The sequence below is a fragment of the Sesamum indicum genome, linkage group LG9 (genome assembly GCF_026168435.1).
Source record: "Sesamum indicum cultivar Baizhima isolate 11 linkage group LG9, ASM2616843v1, whole genome shotgun sequence".
Lineage (NCBI taxonomy): Eukaryota > Viridiplantae > Streptophyta > Magnoliopsida > Lamiales > Pedaliaceae > Sesamum > Sesamum indicum.
In genome coordinates, this window is record NC_142665.1 from 24,116,104 (window position 1) to 24,137,492 (window position 21,389).

At 33.6% G+C, this 21,389-nt stretch overlaps 3 protein-coding genes and 1 non-coding gene across 11 annotated transcripts; 2 read left to right on the forward strand and 2 right to left on the reverse strand.

Moving 5' to 3' along the window:
- Positions 1-1,936: 1,936 nt before the first annotated feature.
- LOC105177546 (agamous-like MADS-box protein MADS2) lies at positions 1,937-7,270 on the reverse strand. 2 transcript variants are annotated; one of them, XM_011100738.3, is made up of 8 exons: positions 6,659-7,270; positions 4,728-4,806; positions 4,241-4,308; positions 3,890-3,989; positions 3,292-3,333; positions 3,131-3,172; positions 2,908-3,047; positions 1,937-2,341 (listed from the first exon to the last, which is right to left on the reverse strand). In XM_011100738.3, exons 1-8 carry the CDS (start codon positions 6,841-6,843, stop codon positions 2,254-2,256), a joined length of 744 nt encoding a protein of 247 aa, XP_011099040.1. In that variant the 5' UTR covers positions 6,844-7,270; the 3' UTR covers positions 1,937-2,253. The 2 variants fall into 2 exon arrangements, with proteins under 2 accessions (XP_011099040.1, XP_011099041.1); XM_011100739.3 differs by having other exon boundaries at positions 4,241-4,305; positions 6,659-7,268.
- Positions 7,271-12,519: 5,249 nt separating this feature from the next.
- Positions 12,520-12,593, forward strand: TRNAI-AAU (transfer RNA isoleucine (anticodon AAU)). Its single transcript has one exon. It is a non-coding gene; the product is annotated as a tRNA-Ile (tRNA).
- Positions 12,594-12,967: 374 nt separating this feature from the next.
- LOC105177645 (uncharacterized) lies at positions 12,968-14,625 on the reverse strand. The gene is made up of 3 exons (XM_011100868.3): positions 13,992-14,625; positions 13,777-13,906; positions 12,968-13,674 (listed from the first exon to the last, which is right to left on the reverse strand). Exons 1-3 carry the CDS (start codon positions 14,119-14,121, stop codon positions 13,161-13,163), a joined length of 774 nt encoding a protein of 257 aa, XP_011099170.1. The 5' UTR covers positions 14,122-14,625; the 3' UTR covers positions 12,968-13,160.
- Positions 14,626-16,922: 2,297 nt separating this feature from the next.
- On the forward strand, positions 16,923-20,711 carry LOC105177644 (scarecrow-like protein 3). Of its 7 annotated transcripts, none has more exons than XM_088885334.1 (4): positions 16,923-17,249; positions 18,040-18,224; positions 18,396-18,580; positions 18,680-20,711. In XM_088885334.1, the coding sequence occupies exon 4, from the start codon at positions 19,370-19,372 to the stop codon at positions 20,633-20,635; it is 1,266 nt and encodes a 421-aa protein (XP_088741460.1). In that variant the 5' UTR covers positions 16,923-17,249; positions 18,040-18,224; positions 18,396-18,580; positions 18,680-19,369; the 3' UTR covers positions 20,636-20,711. The 7 variants fall into 7 exon arrangements, with proteins under 7 accessions (XP_088741460.1, XP_088741459.1, XP_020554883.2 ...); XM_088885333.1 differs by having other exon boundaries at positions 16,925-17,249; positions 18,655-20,711; XM_020699224.2 differs by having other exon boundaries at positions 16,934-17,249; positions 18,040-18,121; positions 19,394-20,711.
- Positions 20,712-21,389: the final 678 nt, after the last annotated feature.

Consider the following 21,389-nt stretch of genomic DNA (forward strand, 5'->3'; position numbering starts at 1 on the left):
TTTTTTTTTTTTTGCCATGTATTCTTAATTTATCGTATTACTTCCTTAAAGTTTGGAATGTAAAATACAGTTAATTCTTGATGTCCCATGGCACGCCACCGAACTTCGTCACGTAAGTTATTGACTGTCTTGGTTGGAGCATCACAAAAAGCCTTATTAACGTTGAAAATTTCATCATTTGGTACCGCATTGATCATGTGTTCCTACTCTAGGGGATGAATGACATTGACGGTACTAGTTTTTTTATATATCTCAAAATTTTGTCTTCACACCGATACATATTTTCAAGCCGAAATAGGCACGAATTGTATAAAATTGTAGAATGAATATGTTCAAATAACTTTTGGGATTCTTCATTATCTATACTATATATTAAGTGAGAGCACTCTTTAGGTGTCTCACTTAATTTTGGTATGTCATTTATTTTTAAAATTTTAAATCAATTAATTATTTATTTATTTCTTAATTTCTTTCATAACTACGTTTTGGTGTTATTTATAAATCAAAATATTTATATTAATGTATTATCTTAATATATACTTTCTAACCTTTTTTTATTAGAATTTATACGAAATTAAGCTAAAATACCTATTTTGTGTACATCTCAACAATTGAATACATGAAATGATGTGTAGATTCAGTTGCTATTCCAATTCCTAGTTTACGGGCAGTGATGTAATTATGACAAACATGTGAAATATTGTCATAACACCACCACAGCCGTCAGGATAACATTTACAATCTGAGTCAAGTTAGGACAAAATTAATTAATTAATTAAATGTGGAGATGTTGAAGTAGTGTATGTGGTAGTTAATTAATGTGCAATTTGAGGTAATGATGTGAGTATAAAATTTATTCTTCATCATTGGTGGGAGAGTGGAAGACAGCATTTGTCCTGGTTTTGGAACTCAATTAGTGCGAAGAAGCTATGTCTGCCCCAACATGCTAATTATTTATCTTTTTTTTAAAAAATTAATATGATAATATCATGAATTTTTTATAATCAATAATTAATATAGGTTAATTTATCAATATTAAATAATCAAAAAATATTATTAAAGTAAAATTAATATTACGGCATCAGCTTCGCCAAATAAATTAGGGCGTAGTAACAAAAATGATCGTTATTTATGTGGCGGTGCGTTTCATGAACAATTCTCAACGATGAAAACAGATTAAAAGTCTCACTCGTTTTGTGTTTGATGTTGTGAGAATTTTCTCAGGTTCTGTACTTTGGTTGAAAATTGCTTGAAATTTTGTTTTCAACAAGTGTTGTCTGATGAAAAATTGATGAGGAGATGAGCAGTTAGCCCGCATGATCCGAGGAGTTTACGGTCCATAACGACTTGTATAATTGGGCCTAGATGAACCGGCCCTAGTCAATTACCACTTCTCCTCTTGCATCCATTAAATTTTACCTCGTACATATATGTAAATATTATTGTATTGTAAATATTATTGTATATGGCGCATTAAAATGAATTTGTATTTTTTTAAAAAAATATATGTTAATTACATAAATGAAAAATGTCCCATTACGTTGCATATTGATTTTTTAGTTGCATAAACATAATACTATGTAACATTATATTTAAATATTATCGGACATCAAATGTTGCTCTAGCAAAAATTAATTTTTTTCTATCCGATTCTTATTGTATATGGAACACATAAATAAATTTGTACAATTAATTATTTTTTTTAAAAAAGCTACAGTTTAATTACTTAAATTAAAAATGGCCCGTTACGTTGCATATTTATATTTTAATTGCAGACACACATTATCGTAAAATAATATATAAATAAAATATCAGCAGACATCATATCAGCAGACTCTGATCTGTGTTAATCATCTAATTATATGATATTCGAACGAGATTCAAGAATTTGTCCGCACACAACGTTAATTAAGAGTCCAGCACCCATCCAAAGTACTTAAGTACAACAATATGGAGTTTCTTCGTTCGTGATGAGCTTGAAAGATAGAGCCAATCGTACAGAGTCCTGTTACTTTTTGACATATAGCAAATGTCATACATACATACATACATACATACACAAACTTGGATAAAAGTTGGAAATTTGAGCAAATGATCCCATCATGTTCAAGACTCCAATTTTACTAACAGTACGTACTACTGCAGATGCATTCCATTATTGAGATAGTAGTGGAAGCACATCTCTTCTTCAGACACAGCATATATGCTTCTATGACATGTTAGGACGACGGTTTTTATTTCTTACAATGCAGTTCAGAGCATCCAACCTGGGATCAACCCGTTCACGTTCTGCACATCGGTTGCTGCTGTCATCTGGCTCGAGCTCACCGGATCATTATACCTGCCATTTTTCATAGAGAAGATCAAGATTAATTGCAAAAGTTCCGAAAATAATAGGAGGAACGTTCCCTATTTCTGTAATAAAGGATGAGAACCATGTCGTGTCAGTAGTGAGATTTATATCAGACCATCCCACAATTTTATACACGTGCAACACATTAAATTGTTGTGTTCGTTTGGTATGTTTATGATTTTATCTTGTCATCTGATGGTTAGGCACCTGTCTTGATCATTCTCAAATCAAATGTTGGCTTTATTGCAAAATGATATATACAGTTCAAACCCCACCTAATTGACCATTGCTCGGATGCCCAAAATTTTGGTACTAGTCAATTACTAGAATTAATTGATCCCACAAAGAACAACCTATGTATTTGGTACTTCTAAGTCAACCATGCATGCATCTAACCCGAGCTATATTTCTAACACATGATTCTCTTCATCTCAAATTATACATCAATCACATCCAAGTATATATATCCAGACTTGATCGATAGGTCTAAAATTTTCAACTGGTATTGAAGCAAATTGAAAATTGAAAGGGAATTAAGTGGAAAGTTTAATTACCCAATCTGCAGAGTAGAGTTGCAGTCAAGAGGCTGAAAGAAGCCCTGAGAGTGAGGGTGGTGATGGGTATATGTGCTGCTTTGCTCCCCCCCTCCTACCCATGATTGCTGAAGCTGATTTGCAGCATATATTTCTTCCAGCTGACAATATATATATTACATAATAAATATTAATTTATGGCAATCAATACTGAATACACATGTTTTATTTATTAATAACTGACCTTTCTCTCTAAAGCCTTATTAGCATCAAGCATCAATTTCTCCTGCATGCAGTTGAATAATAAATTATATGTTACATATAAGATCATGTCAATTACAATTAGTAATAGAAAATATGAAATCAAAATTATAATTTAATGTCAAAGTTGGTGCATGGGGGCACCTTTGTCTGAAGATCAGCAAGCTGGTCCAGCATAACCTGCGTCTGCACGCATATAATAAAGTTAGAACATGTATTAAAATTAATCAATCAGAGACTGGTGCACAATATATTACAGATTAGAAACATTATCTTAAGTATAATTTTGTGCTAGCATGCAAGGGAATAACATTTTTTCGTCCCGTAATTTAGAGACTTATCAGTTTTGTCCCATTGACTATGAGATTATTACTTTTGGACATGTAACTTTAAAAAAAGGAGCAATTTTTTGCACATTTTCTCTAAATATTTGATGGAAAAGCCACATGGCCGTTAAACTTTCAGACTCAACACTTAACAGCCATGTGCTAAACACGTGGTTTTTTTCCTTGAATATCTAAAAGAAAGGTGTCATAGGATCGAAACTGCTATTCTTTTAAATTCACGGGATTAAAAGTGTAAAAATCCTAAGCCACAGAACGAAAAATATTATTTCCCCAATACCAAAATTACCACCAAAGAAACCAACTCTTACTGCTGATATCTTGATACATTTCAAGATTAAAAAAGCTTAATAATTTACAACGATATATATGACAATCAATTTATGGTTTTAGCTTACCCTTGTCGATCTAATATGCTTCAGTGATGTCTCCAATTGATGTTCAATGTGCTCAAGGTCATTGATGTTTAGAGGCCCTAAATCATCCCCAAGAAGTTGCCTGCAACCGCCACCATATTTAGAGTTCAAAACGTACAATACACAATTCTTCCTGCATCATATCGGGGATATAGTACTTTTTGTCCCGTAACTTAAAATCTATACACTTTTGATCTCATTAATTACAAAATTCTCATATCGTATAGACACAAAGTTACACGAAGAAAAATACAATTTTTTCTATAATATATATACTAGCAGCTCAAGCATAGGCTACTAGGGATATATAATCGAGATGAAATTTTTGAATACCTTTGGTATCGTTGTAGAGACTCATATTTGGCCTTCAGTTTCAGATATTCCCTATAGCTGCTTTGCTGCTAGAGAAATTCCAAAGTTAAATTACATGTAATTCAGCATGTTTCTGTACTTGAGGCACAATTTGAGGGCTACACATCTTAAAAATTATTAAATAATTATCGTTTCAAAAAGCTTAAGCAGTTGAGGAGGAAATCATTTAAGTCAAGGAACAGTTGTGGGTCAGAGACCCTACAAGAAAATGGCTCAAAATGGCTCAAACTTTTGTATTAAATAATATAAATTAGCAACAAGAATTTCCTTTCATAATTAGCTTGATGCTGATTTTAATATTTTTTTTTTATAACTATTGACCTATATATTTTCTTGAAGTGATATAAAATTTAAGTATATATAATCATCATCACAATAGCAAGGTTTCTGAGTTTTTGTAGCAAAGCAAGCCGCAATTTGTAAAAATCAAGGTTGAGAATCAGAATACCTCGATATCCTTGCCGGGATGATTGACTTCTAGCGAGCCATAACTGCATTTTTGATACCTTTCAAGAGTCTTGAGCATGCTGACCACATTCACAAATTAAGGCATATATTAATTATTAGGCAGTTTGAAATTCATTTTTTCTATTGTGGTTGGTGAATAGACTCAAATTATAGTTCCAACAAACCAACATAAGTTCTGCAGCAATTAAATTACACGAATCTTGTGAATGATGTACATACATTCCGATCCAATGTGTACGTACATTCACAAAATAGATATTATTGCATGTATGACGTACGTGATCGCAAGAATTTGGGTAGATTGAATTGGAGAAGATGCAAAGCAAGTATATAATACTAAGAGATGAAAAGTTTACTACAAAAATATTAGTCAATGCAGTTATATATCCATGGAGATAATTTGGAGTTTAGAATATTATTAAATTTGTTCATGATCTCTAAATTAGCCAAAGGAGCCCACGTCACATAGTTAAATTGAGCTTCAAATTGCCATTATATATATAGAAGAGCTATGCATGAGTATATATACTGCATGCCATGCATGAAGTCTATTAATTAATTAAGAAAAAGGTACAATTTTTGTCTTTTCTTCATTTGAAATTTATTTTCGCAATTAAAAAAAAAAGTAGGTTTAAAATGACAACATATTAAGAACATCTGTTGATACAAATAACTAATTTTTTACCAGTAAATATTTGAAATTTGTAGCCGTCACGTGATCGTACGTGTAACATTTTCTAGTCAAATTAGTAAGTTCGAGCAACAAAAGTTCTCAATGCACCATTTTTTTTAACAAAAAAAATTAAAATGAATCAAAACTGCCACCGACTCATTTATACTTGCAGTACTAAAATTACTTTTTTCCCATTGGTCCATCTCAGCCTCATATTCAAGACTTCAACCATATAACATAATTAATGGTGAGACATTTATTTAATTAGCACTTAATTTCATATATAATAAAATCTATTAGAACCTAGCTAGATGTAAAAATTCATAATAATTTCCTATATATATATTCAAATTATGTTTCAAGGGCTTTTTTTTCTCTTTGGCTTCTGTACACAAATTACGTACCTCCCCTGTGCTTGCAACTCATTAATAATCTGAACTTAATTAGAAAATTTATTAGCTAGTGAACCCAAAATTAGCAGAAAATAGACAGAAGCTGAAATTTTTATTTCAGGCACCCAAAAAGAAGTGATGAAGAAACTTAAAAAGCTCTGATCTTGTCCTGTCAATTAAGTTTTTCCACCTGAATGAAAACAAATAAGTCATGTCAATATATGAAGGAATCAAAGCTAACATATGTGCTGGCCGAGCCCTTTGTCTCAGCTATGCTGTCCATCGCAGCAGAAATTCACTTAAATTAAGTAGTTAATTAATGTTCTGAGCCACAAACTGCAAATGATTCAACTCCAAAAACCCTAGAAGAAATTTCATTTTCCTTAATCTTTTTCCTGAAAAAAAGAAAGATCAAAGCTGTTACTCCTTTGTCTTGGTGAAAAAATCTTTGCAAGTACAGCATCTCACATTTTTCTATTTTTTGAAGAAAGAAAACAAAAGGAAAAAGAAGATAGATCAGGCTTAAAACCAGTTAAAAATTGTCAGACTGAAAAACAATTTCTTGATTCCATGGAAATCAAAAGCTGTAAATCAAGACAAAGAGGCGAAGAAAGTGGAGATCAACCAAAAATTATCAGAAAATTAAACCACTATCAAGAAACCTAAATAAGAATCCAGGAGTGGAACAGAAACATAAGCAAGAACCAAAACAACCTTAATTCCCTAAAACCAAGAACCGCGTAAGGAACATACAGAGAGAGCCCACAAACAAAAGAACAACGTCAATTATTTATAAATCAACACAAAGACAGAAGAAGAGAGGGAGGGAGGGAGGGAGGGAGATACTTGGAGGAGCTGCAGAACTCGTAGAGCTTGCCACGGTTGGAGAAGATGATGAGAGCAACCTCAGCATCACAGAGCACAGAAAGCTCATAAGCTTTCTTGAGCAGCCCATTTCTTCTCTTGGCAAATGTCACCTGCCTATTTATCTTGTTCTCTATTCTCTTCAGCTCCACTCGCCCCCTACCCATGATGATCCCTGCTGCACTATCTATCTATAGTCTCTCTCTCTCTCTCTCTCTCTATATATATATATATATATATATATATGTATGTATGTATGTATATATATACTTCTTTTTATTTGATTTCAGCTGGATTTTGATTTTCTCCCCGGAGAACTTCCCTTTCCTCTCTTGGTCCTTCCTTTTTTAACTAAAAGAGTGAAAAATATTGAAACCCTAAAAACCAAAAACTGGAAAGGGAGAATTCTATTTATAGAAGAGTAGAAGAAGTATGAGGAACTGTGTGTTGTGTGTGTGTTTTTGTGGATTTGTTCTTGTTCTAGTTCTTGGACTATCTCTCTCTCTCTCTCTCTGTGAGAAAGCTTAGAGGATTTGGCATGTGCAGCAGCAGCAGCAGCAGATCAGAAATGAAAACTTAGGGTTGGTGTTTTTCCGGGAAAATTGCAACTTTCGTCCAGTAAATATAGGGGTTGGTATTTTTAGTCTTGTACGATTCTTTTTTTGCATTTCGGTCCTATAAGTACGCAATTTTCGCTGTTTCCGTCCTATTCCAACCAAAATGGTCGGAAAAAGTAATGTGCAAGGCACATGACCATATTTCTTTACATGACCGGACTTAATGGTCACCTGAATGGAGATTGATCAAATTGCAGATTACCTCAATTTTTTCAAGGAGATCTAGCGTTTTCCCTACTTGATTGAATTTGATGATTCACCTTTTAAGTTATCAATAATTATTGACCCAACCCTGCTCAAACGGAATGGAAGTTGCTGAAAATGCATGTAACATATTGACGAGTGCTATAAAGTTGGGATAGAAATTGCATAACTATCGAAATTTCTTGCATTTTGATTAACTGTTGATATCACAAAAATAGAGTAAAATTGCTAATTTATCTCCTTGGTTGCCACTAATCACAAAAGATAATCTTATTATTACACTTCGAAAATTACCAAAAAAATGAAAGGGTTTAGGCCTATTTTTGTTCAAGTTTCGTGTAATTTTGATATAGTTCAAATTTTAGTTGTTTTACGATGTTTTATTGAAAAAAGTTTGTTTTCCTTTAATACTAACTTGTAATTATCATTACGCTTAGAAAATTTACCAAATAAATATAAGGGTTTAGGCCTACTTTTAGTTCGACAAAAACTTGTATCTGCATCAACTGGTGCTAATCACAGAACTTCACAAAATATATTTTGCCCCCCTCCAAAACTATGAAGTTTTCCCATCAGTCATGTTTGGCACATCTTAATTTTGCGTAAGTTTGTATTTCCTATGTCTTTACTTTGGCCAGGCTTTTAATTTCTCCATGTAATCTAGAATTCTCTTGAGTAGTATAAATAGGTGGCATCCCGATTTGCATTTCAACTCAATCACAAGTCTTGTACGATTTTCTATAGTATCAAATAAAGTCTTACGTGTTTGAATATTTTGTAATTATTGTTTGTCAAGTGTTTTTACATTCTTGATGAATACAGGTTTTCTTTAGTTGCTCTTATTCCACGAAAAGGTCGTCAGTCTTGGACTAGTGTACTTGATACACTATTTCTTAGGAACAAAATGAATAAATGGAATCTACAATCATTTATGTCTGGTCTAGAGTATTTTTTTTTATTTCGATTGAATTTAAATTAATTAAATAAGAAAATCAATAATATTTTAATTAATTTAGTGATTAAAATTGAGATCCCAAAAATTTGAGATTATGAGTTTAAATTTTACCAGATATGTGGGTATTTTTCTTATTTAATGTGATGAAATATTTATTATAATCAGTATTTATTTATCTCTTATCATTTATTTTTGTCCAAGGTTTAATGCCTTTGGTCAAAGATATATAATTAATAATATAGTAGATATGCTAATAAAGTGTTAATATAGTACTGTAAGGACAAACCTGAAAGGTCCAATAATTCTACGTTCGTATCAGCCATAGCCCGCAAAGAATTACGAGAGTTGCTTCTTGTTTCTCCAAAAATGATTAACAATTGTACTTTAGGTAAATTAAATCATTTTCTTGTAATGCCATAATTAAGATGAAATAAATTAAACCTTTTTTATGTCGTAATCAAGGCATTGAAAAATTAATTCCTTCCAATTAGTTCCGAAAGTTATTAATTTATTTAATCGTGTGATCATACCATACCTAAGTAGGGATACAATATGAGTCGAGATGTTCGCAAGCTAACACGACAAGAGCTTAAGCTCCTTCACGAGCTGAGCTCAAGCCCAAGTAATTGTGTTCAAAAGCTCGTGAGCCACTTTTTTATTCTTTTTATTATTTATTATCCCCTCCCCTAATGGACCTCAAAATGCTTAAACAGGATAAGAATTCATGGATTTTTCAGTTGAATCAAGTGGCAGCCGGACCCAATGATCCGGAACCATAACCAATCCATTATATATCCAACGTCTGAAAAGTTAAGATCACGACATGTGGACTCGTACAGATATGCATATTTGGCATTATAAATACCCCATGTCCAGTTTGGGCTATACGTCATTTCGATTGAGAGAATTTTATATTTCACACACAATCAACTTAAATATCGGAGGATAGTCGAGGGTTTTTTTAACGATCCGATCATTTTCTCAAATCCTAAACACCTCTGGATTGGACTACCTAGACGTCATCCCGGTCTCCCAACCCGCATCAAATCTAGACTATAAGTTGGACTAAATATTTACGTTTTCACTTTTCATATGCAAAATTTGCGAGAAATGGATACAAAAATGAGCTTCTTATTTGGTAGAAAAAGATGGAAGAAGGGGGAGGTAATCTTCACCATTTATGTCAGTCGTTGCGTACTTAATTATTCAATAATCACTTAGTTTCGTCTTATTTCAAAAAGTAGTCGCTTTAAAACATGGCACATATAGCAATACCCCTAATTGGTTAAATATAGGTCGGTCGTTGTATACTCTGCATTTACAGGATATTTAGATAAACTTATTTCAAATATCTTGTAAGATATTTTAATCGTATTTATATATGTTAATTAAAAAAATAAGCTTTTAAAATTAAATATGAACAAATAAAATGACGGGACTTATAATATGTTAGACAGTACGTATGACATAATAAACTTTTTATACTGTAATAATAACAAATAAAGCCATCAAACTTTCATAATTTAGAAATTGTATAAATTAATATTTTTGCTTACAAGATCCAAAAAATCTGATTTTAAAAAACTTATAAAGTTTAAGACATCTTATAAGATGTTTTGATAAACTTATAAGCTCAACAAACACCCTTTTAGTTCTCGAACGGATAATAATATACAAAGTATGTCAACATATGTTTACAAAAGAATTATTCGGTAGCCGAGTTCAACTTATATAGGTATCATTTCTATACGCATAGTATTTGTACGTGTATACGTATTCTGAAAAATATGCAAGAACTTTATTTATTTTTTATACTCGAATTGTGATATATATTAATTAATAAATATATATAAGTATAAATATGACGTCAATTTATTATTATATGTGGACATATATTAAATTGTACGTAGGGATAATATAAAGCGAAAAAGTCATACGAAAAATTGCATACATATATATATATATATATATAAGAGTGAGTGAGTGTGTGTGTGAGTGTGTGTTTAAACTTTAAAGTTTGTAATGAATGTGTAGGTGGAATGACAATGACAAACCAACACCCCAACTGTGATGTCGGCTTTCACACATTACTACTCCTCATTCTTGTCCCATCACTCCAACATTACATTTCCCTACTTCATATATAGTTAAAGGATTCAAATTATATATTTTCATAAAGAGGATACCTTATTTCTTTAACATTATATTTGAACAGATGGATTTAAATTTGAAATAAATAAGTGAAATACATTAATATTTAATAAAATATAGTTGAAATACGAAAATATTCAAAATTATTTTAATTTAGAATTATTCAAATAATTTTTTTAAAAAAAATATTACGTAGGATGTAAAATTTGAATGTAGTCTAAAAATCTATTGAGGGGTATTAATCATGATGACGATATATCATGCAAACATGAAACTTATGATAATGTATACGATATGTTGATGTTACGTTATTTTTTGTTCTGAATCTTAATTAATAAATAAAGAACAAACAATGAAACGTGATGATATGGGTGCGATGACAACATATTATGTCCATTGAATTTTATCAAATTTATGCAATATTATGTGGATTTATTTTTTACGATATCTTTCTTTGTTAGTGTTATATTTTTCTTTTTCTTTTTGTAAAAAGAAAAAAAAAGTTAATACATAATAGTAAGTAAAAATGGAATTTCCATCTAAAAAATAATATATATATATATATATTGTTTCTCTAAAAATAATAATCTTGAAATGCAAAAAGAAAATATTCGAAAAGAGAGGTGGGAGACAACCTTAGTCCACCAGTCCGTAAAAATATATAAGTAAACAACCGTTTTCAGTCCGTTAAAGGCAGCAGGAAAAAAGAAGAGCGACTGACGACGTCTTTTCAGTTCTCTCGAATATCCGTCAAAAGACCCGTGTGTATTTCGGCGTTCCCACAGTAAGCCCACAGTGTAATTTGTACGTGTCATATGATTATTCGGTGGCAGGGTGGACAGCACAGACAATTTCAACCCTTGGCATGATGCGACAGGTGGATGAGGAGTAGGCCTTCAACACGAGTATTTGCCGGCGCATCATGCGAATGAGGGGCCGTTGCCCATTATGAATGACGAGTCCCATTACTGTCAACCCTTTTATCATTTTCTCCTCAATTATTATTATTTTCCATTAAAAAAATAATTCTAATTAAAGTATGTTTGTCAAGTTCACATATCTGCATGCAGTGCTATATTTTCATGCAGATATTCTAAAATGTAGACGAATACACTCATACAAGAATCATAGGTACAACTCCTTCGTATCACAAGTAATGGTTGTTTTTTCATGAGGTTTAGTTTAATTATTCTCTGGTTCGTAAAATTATATCTGATATCCTGACATTTGTTTTCGTATAATAAATAAATTCGTCTATTATGGGATTAATTGATTTATTATAAATCAAATATTTACAGTCTTATAAAGGCAATGGGGATGAGTCTTTTCTTTTTGGTTAGAAAAGGGTCATCCCTTGCACTTACCCTCGGGTACTAAATTTAGTGAAAAACAATTATTTCGAGTGCTAAATGAATTTCCCACTATTACATCTTAAAAGAAAGCAAAAAGGGAAAAGGTGTATCATAACAAAATGGAAAAAAGGAGGACACTTTTCTGCAGTTTTCTCATAACAAAAATTGAGAACACATTATGGGATATGTTTTATGGGTTCTTTTGTTTTTTTTTTTTTAAAAATAGTGGGAACTGAAAAACAAATTAAAATAATTTAATTTAGAGGTGTAATGAAGTAAATATGGGGAATTTTGAAGAATGCGTGTGGATTGGCAATTGGTGTAGGGAGAAGTTGTGATTTTAATTTCACATTAACAAGGGGAGTTAAAATGAAAGACTCTCACGTTTAATTAATACAGACTCATTTTCAGGTCATCGCTTCTCTTGCATATCTTTAACAAGTTGAAGTATAGTATTGTAATTGGTGAAGAGTCAAACTAACATATTCATAGCATTGTGACCAGCAGTATAACTAGGAATATGGCTTAGCATATTGACTTATCAGAGACGAAACTAACAACATTGGCCTATTAGCTCAGTTGGTTAGAGCGTCGTGCTAATAACGCGAAGGTCGCAGGTTCGAGACCTGCATGGGCCATGTCTTCATCTGCTGGTGATAATTTTTGCTCTGTTTTCTGTTATCTCATGTCCATCCCACTCAATCTTTTTCTCTTCCCCGGCGCGCACACAAACTCTCAGCCTTGTCTTCCTACACCTGGTTTCCTTGTCCCTTCTCTTTCCTTTTAATCCTGTATTAATATTAATTTAGGTACCGAGGATTTCGTCGTCATACATACACAGTGTTTCCATTGTCTTTATCTTGTCATTCTATAGAAGAAAGGGACGACCAAGAGAATAACTGGGATTTAAACGAACCATCTTCGCACACATGCTCTCCATCCGTGTCCTCTTGACATATTAAGAGCCGAGATAACAATTAATTATAACAATGTCTCATCATCGACATAGGAAAAGAGTGGTTAAACAAAGTGATCATTGCCGGAAATATTACAGCATTTTACAAAAATCATCATGTTAATGATTACCACTTAACAAACAATCAAACTGTCATATATAGCAAATAAAATACACATATCTGCTGATCCTACAAATTTATGACTACCTCAATCTTGCTAACTAATTTAATCAACTCATTATTATTTGATCAGAATATGTACCCTCCACCCCCACTATGTATGTAATTAATGGCGTGATCGCCTCCGCCTCCGCCTCCACGAGGATAATCAGCACCGTTGGCTTGACCCTGAATCGCCATCTTGCTGCAACCATTTTGATCATCCAGGTTCCACAATCCACCCCACAAGTAATTATCAGCTGGGATGAAATCAAACCATGCTGAACTATCTTGATACATCATGAGCGGCAACAACTGATGATGATTCTCGACGTTGTCGTTTACGTTCCCCCTTACATCCATCTCCTGATTGCTTTTCTCTCTATCGCTGGTCGCTTCTGCTGCTAATTGACAATCAGGAGAAGCCTTAGTGCTGTCATTCTTGTCATTTTCTTGCAGTGTGTGGTGCTGTTTCTGCCTGTGGAATTTGCGTTTCACTTCTTGATCATTACGAGAAGACTTTCTCTTCTTGAAATGAGTTCTCCAGTAGTTCTTTATCTCATTGTCTGTTCTTCCCGGCAAGTATCTTGCTATAGTCGACCATCTGTACAACGTCAATTACAATGAATCATGGGAAGAATCAAATACATCAAAACGATTAATAAAAAGGCAATATATATATATATATATATATGTATATGCTTACTTGTTTCCCCAAAGGGCATGAAGTTCAATGATTATTCCTTCCTCCTGAGGTGTTAAATGGCCCTTCTTGAGTCCAGGTCTCAAGTAATTCACCCACCTCAGCCGGCAACTCTTCCCACTCCTATTCAAACCTGACCATTCAAATACATCAGGACCATCCATTTCTATATATAGACTATCAAGACAATGCAACTGCATGTATTTGTACGTACGTACCTGATGACTTAGACACACAGCTCCATCTTCCCTCACCATGCTGCCTCACATACTCAACAAGCAGCTTGTCTTCTTCAGGCGTCCATGGCCCTTTTCTCCATCCCTGCTCCGAAACCCCCCAGCTCTCCATTTCCAACCAGTCTTGATCAACCGATGCCGTTTTCAAATTCTCTTTGTCTCCAATTCCTATGACAGACAACCTAAACACTCCTTCCCGGCCCCCTTTTTATATATAATTGTCATGACTTGTCACCTTCACTGTCCCTTTTAAGCCATATTCATATGCTGATCTCATTTCAGACAAAGTCTCTATAAAAATTATAATAACTCACACAGATAAATACTAGTCTAATCCTTCTTTATTACCAAGACAACCCTCCCTCCTCACAGAATCTGCCAGGTGTGAAACCCCACTTCCTCTTCCCTGGATTCTCCACCAATCCCCTCCCAACAAGTGTTGATACGCTAAATCTTGGCGCCCTCAACGTACGACGAATCAACCATGACTTCCGACAATTATTCTAAGCTTCACAAGTTAAACACAAGATTAGTGTAACTAAAGCATAATAATGCTCATTAATCGAGCCGTGAACTTTACAAGTGATCGAATTCTTGGTATTTTTGTCTTCGAAAATGGGTTACGACCCAATCATGACGCAACAGATGTTCGCATACGTAGTCCCGACAGCCATGTTTCAGATATAGTCTATCGAAAAAGACGATAATAATATATATATATATATATATATATATATTAATGTGGTTGAGAAGGTTCTTGATGCCAAAATCGGTAATGGGGTAATTAAAGTATGTAAAAGAGGACGAGAAGAAATGAGTCACCTCATGGACGCGTGGACGAAGAGTCGTGTTTATGCATTTGTTAATTGATGAAAGATGGATTAATTAATGAGCATTATGCCATATATAGGTAATGACGTGTGTGATCGTAGCGATTATATTAATAAAGTGTGTGGAGCGGAGATGTCTTAATTTTGAGCTAAGTAGATCTGTTGAAAAGTGGAAAAGATCCTCTTGGGGTTTTTCTGAGAGATGCTTGATTTGGTAGGGCATTCTTACATAAAGGGATTTTTTTTTTTTTCTCAAGTTTGGTCTCGTCGTAAATAATTTCTTTGTAATTTAGAAAATTACATCTAATATTTATGAGGGTTCCTTTTATCTAACAAATAAGTTTTTCTGTTGGTCAAAATTCACTGAATTTGCTATTATTAACAAAAAAAATTGAATAAAAATTTATGTTTACCCTCGATTAACTTATTACAAATATATTGTAGGTGAAACAATTTTTTTTTACTAAACTACTCCTATAACAGTGAAAATATACCTCATCACATGCATTAACACGTGAAGACATATGAGAGTAATTTGGTTATGAAAAAATTTATCTAACCTTCGATAGATCAATAATAAGTCAATTAATAGTAAATATATATTTATGTCTGATTTTTTTATCAATATCAACAAATTCAATGAGTTTTGATTAATAAACAAATTTATTTATTAAATAGAATCAAATTTTAGAGGTGCTAGTAATTTTTTGAAACAATAAACATTTACATATTATTATACCAAACTTCATGAAATGGGAGTGTAATTATTCCTCACATTAATCTTATCGAAAGCTGAAAGAGGAGTAGTAGAGGACGTAATCAAGTCGTTGAAATAGTGAATTGAGGTCCAAATTTTTTTATTTTAGTATGTGGGGCGTTTATTTAGTTTTATAATAATTTTTTAGTTATTGTCTATGATATATACAAAATTATTTTTTATAAAAGTGGTACTATGCTACTTTTTCCAACAATTAATTGTTTTCATAATAATATTTCTTCTTAGTTCCACGTGCGACGCAATCGGTCTTGTACAAAGTATTAAACTTTAGGATTAGTTACACGTAAGTTTTTTTTTTAAATATAAAATTCTATTTTTTTAAAATTATATTTCCACCTTATTTGAAAATTCATTCTTTATACCTGAGCTCCTTTCGTTAGGATTTGGAAAGAAAATACTTACACTCCGGATAAATATAGAAATTTTCAATTCTACCCCTAATTTAACATTTTTATTTAATAATTTTGTACTTATAAGAGAAAAAATGTAATAACGTTAACCTTCACTTCATATATATATATAGATATAGATATTATGTATATCTTTTTATAAATACAAAAATATCCATGAGCATATTAGATGAGGGGCAAATTTAAAAGTTTATGAAATATATTTTTTTTTTCTAATGTCAGCATTTTTCATTCAACCCTACTGAAATGAGGCTAAGTGTAAATAAAGAATTTTCAGAGGGGTGTAAGTGTAATCTCAATTTTTTTTTTTATTTTTTGCAAAAAACACATAAGTTTGCATTTTCAGATGGGGTCTAAGTGTAATTAATATTAAAATTTATAATTTTTTCGTAGAAAGATATTTCATCAAAAGATGAGATATTAAGACTTATAAACTACTTAAATTTCTGGATTGCATTATGGTGGCAAAATTAAATTTGTATGCATAGTTTAGAGCATGAAATGAGATATGAAATTGAAATAAAAGTGTAATTAAGGTAAAAGGAAGGAGTAATTAATTAAGGCATAAAGGAGTGAAGGGCTGGGGGGCAAATTAAAATATGCCAAGGATGGGAAGTTGGAATGTGGATGTAAACATCTTAAGAAGTCCATCTTACCTGGATTTGATCACTTTTGATAAGACAGAATCAGATATTATCAAGAGAAAGAAAAGGCTTCTAGATGAATTGGGTATTTTTATGCATATTTATTTTCTCAGTCAAAATTAATTACTTTTAAATCCTCACACTTAATAAATAAAATAATATAGATAATTATCTGCTTAATGGGCTTTGAAGTTTCAAGCCCAAATTCATAAGCCTAACAATATACAGTAAAGTGGGCCTTAAAGGGTAGCCCAAGATATTATGGGCCTTCCTCCATGGGCTTTAATCACACTACTCAAGTCACTATCTTTTTCAGATCGAAGAATTTGACCAGGGAAACTTACCAACTGACGGTAGCGGATTGGTAGATGAAAAAGGTAGAGATGAGTCGTCGGAAGCGTTCGGGTAGGGAGTGATGGGAAAGGCTTCCTTCTCCGCCGGAATATGCCTTTCCTATTCCTCCCATACCGAAGGTTTCCGATCTATCCTCCCCTTTCCTTCCGTCCTTCCTTTTCTAGTGCGGTTGATTCCTAAGTTGTCTTGATGTCTTTAAGATCTGCTTGATCTTGAAGTTACAGGTAAATGATCTGTTGTATTTCTGTTCTGAAGCTGCTTTTTGTTTTGTTTTTGCTTGATTTGTGTTTTCTGCTGGCGTTACCAAATACAGTCGCCAGATGCTGTTTTGACATCATATAGATTTGATTTAATGAGAGAAACGTATGTGTATGTGTCTTTGTTGTTGGGATATGGATGGACAGTTATGAGTGAATGTATATCTGATATAGTCATGAGGTTTAGGATTTGTTTCTTCTCTCTGTTCGCAAACTTCAGGTGGCTGTCACTGCAGCAATTTGAGCTGCGGTTCATCCGAAGCGTTTACCCTATCGGATTGTCTTTTTCAGGCTGCTGCCTGTGTATGTAGGAAGATTGTCAGAGGACGTAATTTTTTCGGACTTGAAGTTAGTATTTCAAGCTATGCACAGAGTTACACACCATCAAAACCAAAATCATTGTCTGATTGATCAATTGTTTATCAAATCATTAAATTTCTTACTGCTCAAGTTCCTATTATAGGCCTTACAGAAAAGGAGAAGGTAGAAGAGAAAACACTCAAATGGTTTCTGTATGTCAGTAAAAATGATTTCATGCGGTAAAGTTGAAAGTTGAATTGCCATAAAGTAATATGAATAATTGTGGATCTGTATTCGGGACTTTTTAACTTTTTTAGCATCCTCTTGTCCCATGTGATGAAAGAATATGCTAATATAATATGGAAAGCAGTTGGTTTCTGTGCACCAAATTTATATGGCAACAACTATGCATTTGTCCTGTTATTCTTTAATCGTGATTTTTTCTCGTGTCTTATAGGAAAATGAAATCTGGTCAGAGACATAAGTATGGGTTGAACAGAATGTCATTGATGGGGAAGAAGACAAATATTTGAAATCGCGTGCGTCGTTCTTATTACCAAGATGCCGTACCGTAGAATCAAAATAACTCACTCTAACCCTTGTAATTGCTGCAGGGTCTAGGTTTAGCGGGTAAACAGAAGGGTATATACGATGGAAATACTACTGAAATAGTCTCGCATGTTTGATTCAATAAAATATCCAAGAGGAACTTTTTGAGAAAATTTGTTATTTCTAGTTAAAATTCCTTTGGCTATTTCTCGTTTACATGAGGGGAATGGACAGGGAGTCTCAGTTTGTGTTTCTCCATCACAGGTAACAATCTGATGAAATTGTGAAGTTCATATGTAAATGGAGATAATTATGAAGCAGTAAATTCGATAGGAAAATCAATGAGCATGAAGGGGATGAACTCTTACCAAACTGTTGCACTTGGGAATTTGTGGGATGAAAAGTCGCGATTATCATTCAGCGAGGTTGACTTAACGGACATTTTAATGGTGAGTTCATGCTACTTTCGATGTTTTGTTTATTGATTACCTGGGCGATATCCACATATCCCTTATTTTAAAAGAAACTAGGTACGCGTCTTGAAGCAGCAACTCATCTTGTTGCATTTATACCTGGCGGCCAAGTGCACAAACTGTCGAGAGCAAAAGGATTGATGCCAGATGCATAGGTTTTCAATTACATCGCTAAGTTTCACAGGGATATTGGCCCTGGCTATTGGACTTTCCAGGATCCGGACAGGAACTTCTTTTCATTTATTTCAAGAATCCAGTATTGGAATATGAAATTCTTGCATTCCATTCCTTTTAAGGATCAAATTTAACCTCATTGCCTAGATTGTTAATTAGCTGGGGGGGGGGGGGGGCGGTAAATTTCATGGAACCACGTTAAGATTTTGGCTATTTTTATTCATAATTTGGTCTTTCATCCTCGGCTTTTGTGGTGCTGCTCTCGAGATAAAACACGAAGATTTATATATCCGTACGGCACACACTATAAACTTTTTAGAATTAGTTGACAATGTTGCTCGATAATCAAAGTTAGTTAATAATTCTTCAATCACGATAACGAAGAATCCAGAAAGGTCAATTTGATAAAATCATTAACAAACACAACATTTGTAGCATGCTATTGGACGTATCTGGTGCGTCCAAAAGCTAAGCTCCCATTACCTCACCTGCTCCTCTCACAAGAAAGGATCCATTCATACATGACTCATCTTACCTTTTATTTCTCTCTAATTATACACGAAAAATTTGCATTAGCACAACTACCTGATTATGAGTTCTTCATCTTCTTCACAGAAGCCTGATGTCACCCTGTCCCTAAGTTTGCCACCCTCTCCCACGACCAACGACGGCCTAAACCCCCAAGAAAGAGGTGTCAAACTAATCCAGCTCTTGCTAACTTGTGCCAACCATGTCTCGGCCGGCAACCTCCACCATGCTGATGCCTGCCTCTGCCAGCTTTCGAGGCTGGCCGCCATCACCGGTGACCCCATGCAGCGGCTCTGCGCCAGGTTTGCTTCTGCCTTGGCGGCCCGGCTCGTTAAACGCTGGCCAGGCCTCTACAAGGCCTTAAACAATGGTGGGCAGGTGAGTTGTGACGTTGATCGTGCTAGGTCCGTTTTTAGTCGGGCTTTCCCTTGTTTGAGCTTTGCCTATGCTATTATAAACCGGACCTTGATCCAAGCCGTGTCTGGGGAACCTGAAATCCATGTGATTGATTTGAGCTCTGGTGACTCGAAGCTATGGGTTCCTTTTATTCGGGCCTTAGCTGATGGTGGGCCTGATGAGCGTCCCTGTTTGAAGATCACATGTGTTAGTAGAAATAAGGAGGCCCAAGAGAGGTTGGGAGCTAGGCTTGTGAAAGAGGCTGAGAGTTTAAAGATGGCATTTCAGTTCAATCCTGTAAATGCTGGGCTCAGAGAGCTGACCTTGGACATGCTCCAGATCAAAACTGGGGAAGCATTAGCATTGACATCAATTTTGGGTCTTCATGTCCTACTGGCCGAGGACGATCGTGTTGATGCAAATTTTGGGCTTAGAAGAAGCAACGATGTAAAGGAATGCAAGCGAATGAACGAGTTTCTTGAAATGGTGAAGTCAATCGGGCCCAAGGCAATTTTACTAGTCGAGCAAGAGTCGAATCACAACTCAAATCGTTTAGTCGATCGGTTTGTAGAAGGGCTGCATTTTTACAGTGCATTGTTTGATTCAATAGATGCTGCATTCGGAGGATTGTCGTGCCCGGATCGTACCGTCTTAGAAGAAATGTTGGGGAAGGAAATTGAGAACATTGTGGCTGGAGAAGGGATGGACAGGGAGGCAAGACATGAAAGGTATTCAATGTGGGCCGTCAGGTTTACAAGAGCGGGCTTCAGGCCCATCCGTTTGTGGTATGAAGTAATGGAGGAGGCCCGGCGAGTAGTGGATGGTTATGGGCCGGGTGGTTTTAAGATAACTAGTCAGAAAGGAAGTTTGATGATATGTTGGCATGATAGGCCCATTTATGCAGTATCAGCATGGAATTGTATTAGTTTTTGATATATATATATATATGTTGTATATATAAATGAATAAAATCCTTTAATTCATTTTAATTTAATATTTTTTAATAATACTTGTTTTTTGTTAGTAACAATTTTAAATACAGTTTAAAACATAGTTTTCAAAGTTGTAGGTATCTCAATTTCCAAAAAATAGAATAAACTAAGTCTAAAGTATGAGCAGTCTGCTAGATTCCTTAAGTGCACGAACTTTTATACCACTATATAATGAAAAAGTCGAAATTCGTTGTTTATGTTTTTTCTTTTTTCCAGTTTTTAAATATTATTTATATATTTTATTAAAAATATACTGATATGACATCGTAAAACACAATTTTATCAACTAATTCAAATATATTCTTGTATCATATAAATATTTTTCACTGAAAATGAAAACATATCAATGTAGTAGCTCAAATAATATATTTTATTTCTATCTATAATATTTTAAAATATGAAAGATAATTTATTATAGAGATAATTATACTCCATTGCCTTATATTTGATTTAATTACACGCGGATTCTTTGTGGTTCAGAATCCATCGACTTTGTTAGTAGTAACAAAAATTTTTAAATAAATTTCTATATTTCCTTCGGATTGACTTATTATTAATCTATTACAAGTCAAATAAAATATTTTATAACAAAATTACCCTCATATATTTTCAGACTTTAATACATGTGATGATGTATATTTTAATTGTTATAAGGATAGTTTAGTAAGAAAACAAATATGTTTGATATGCAATGA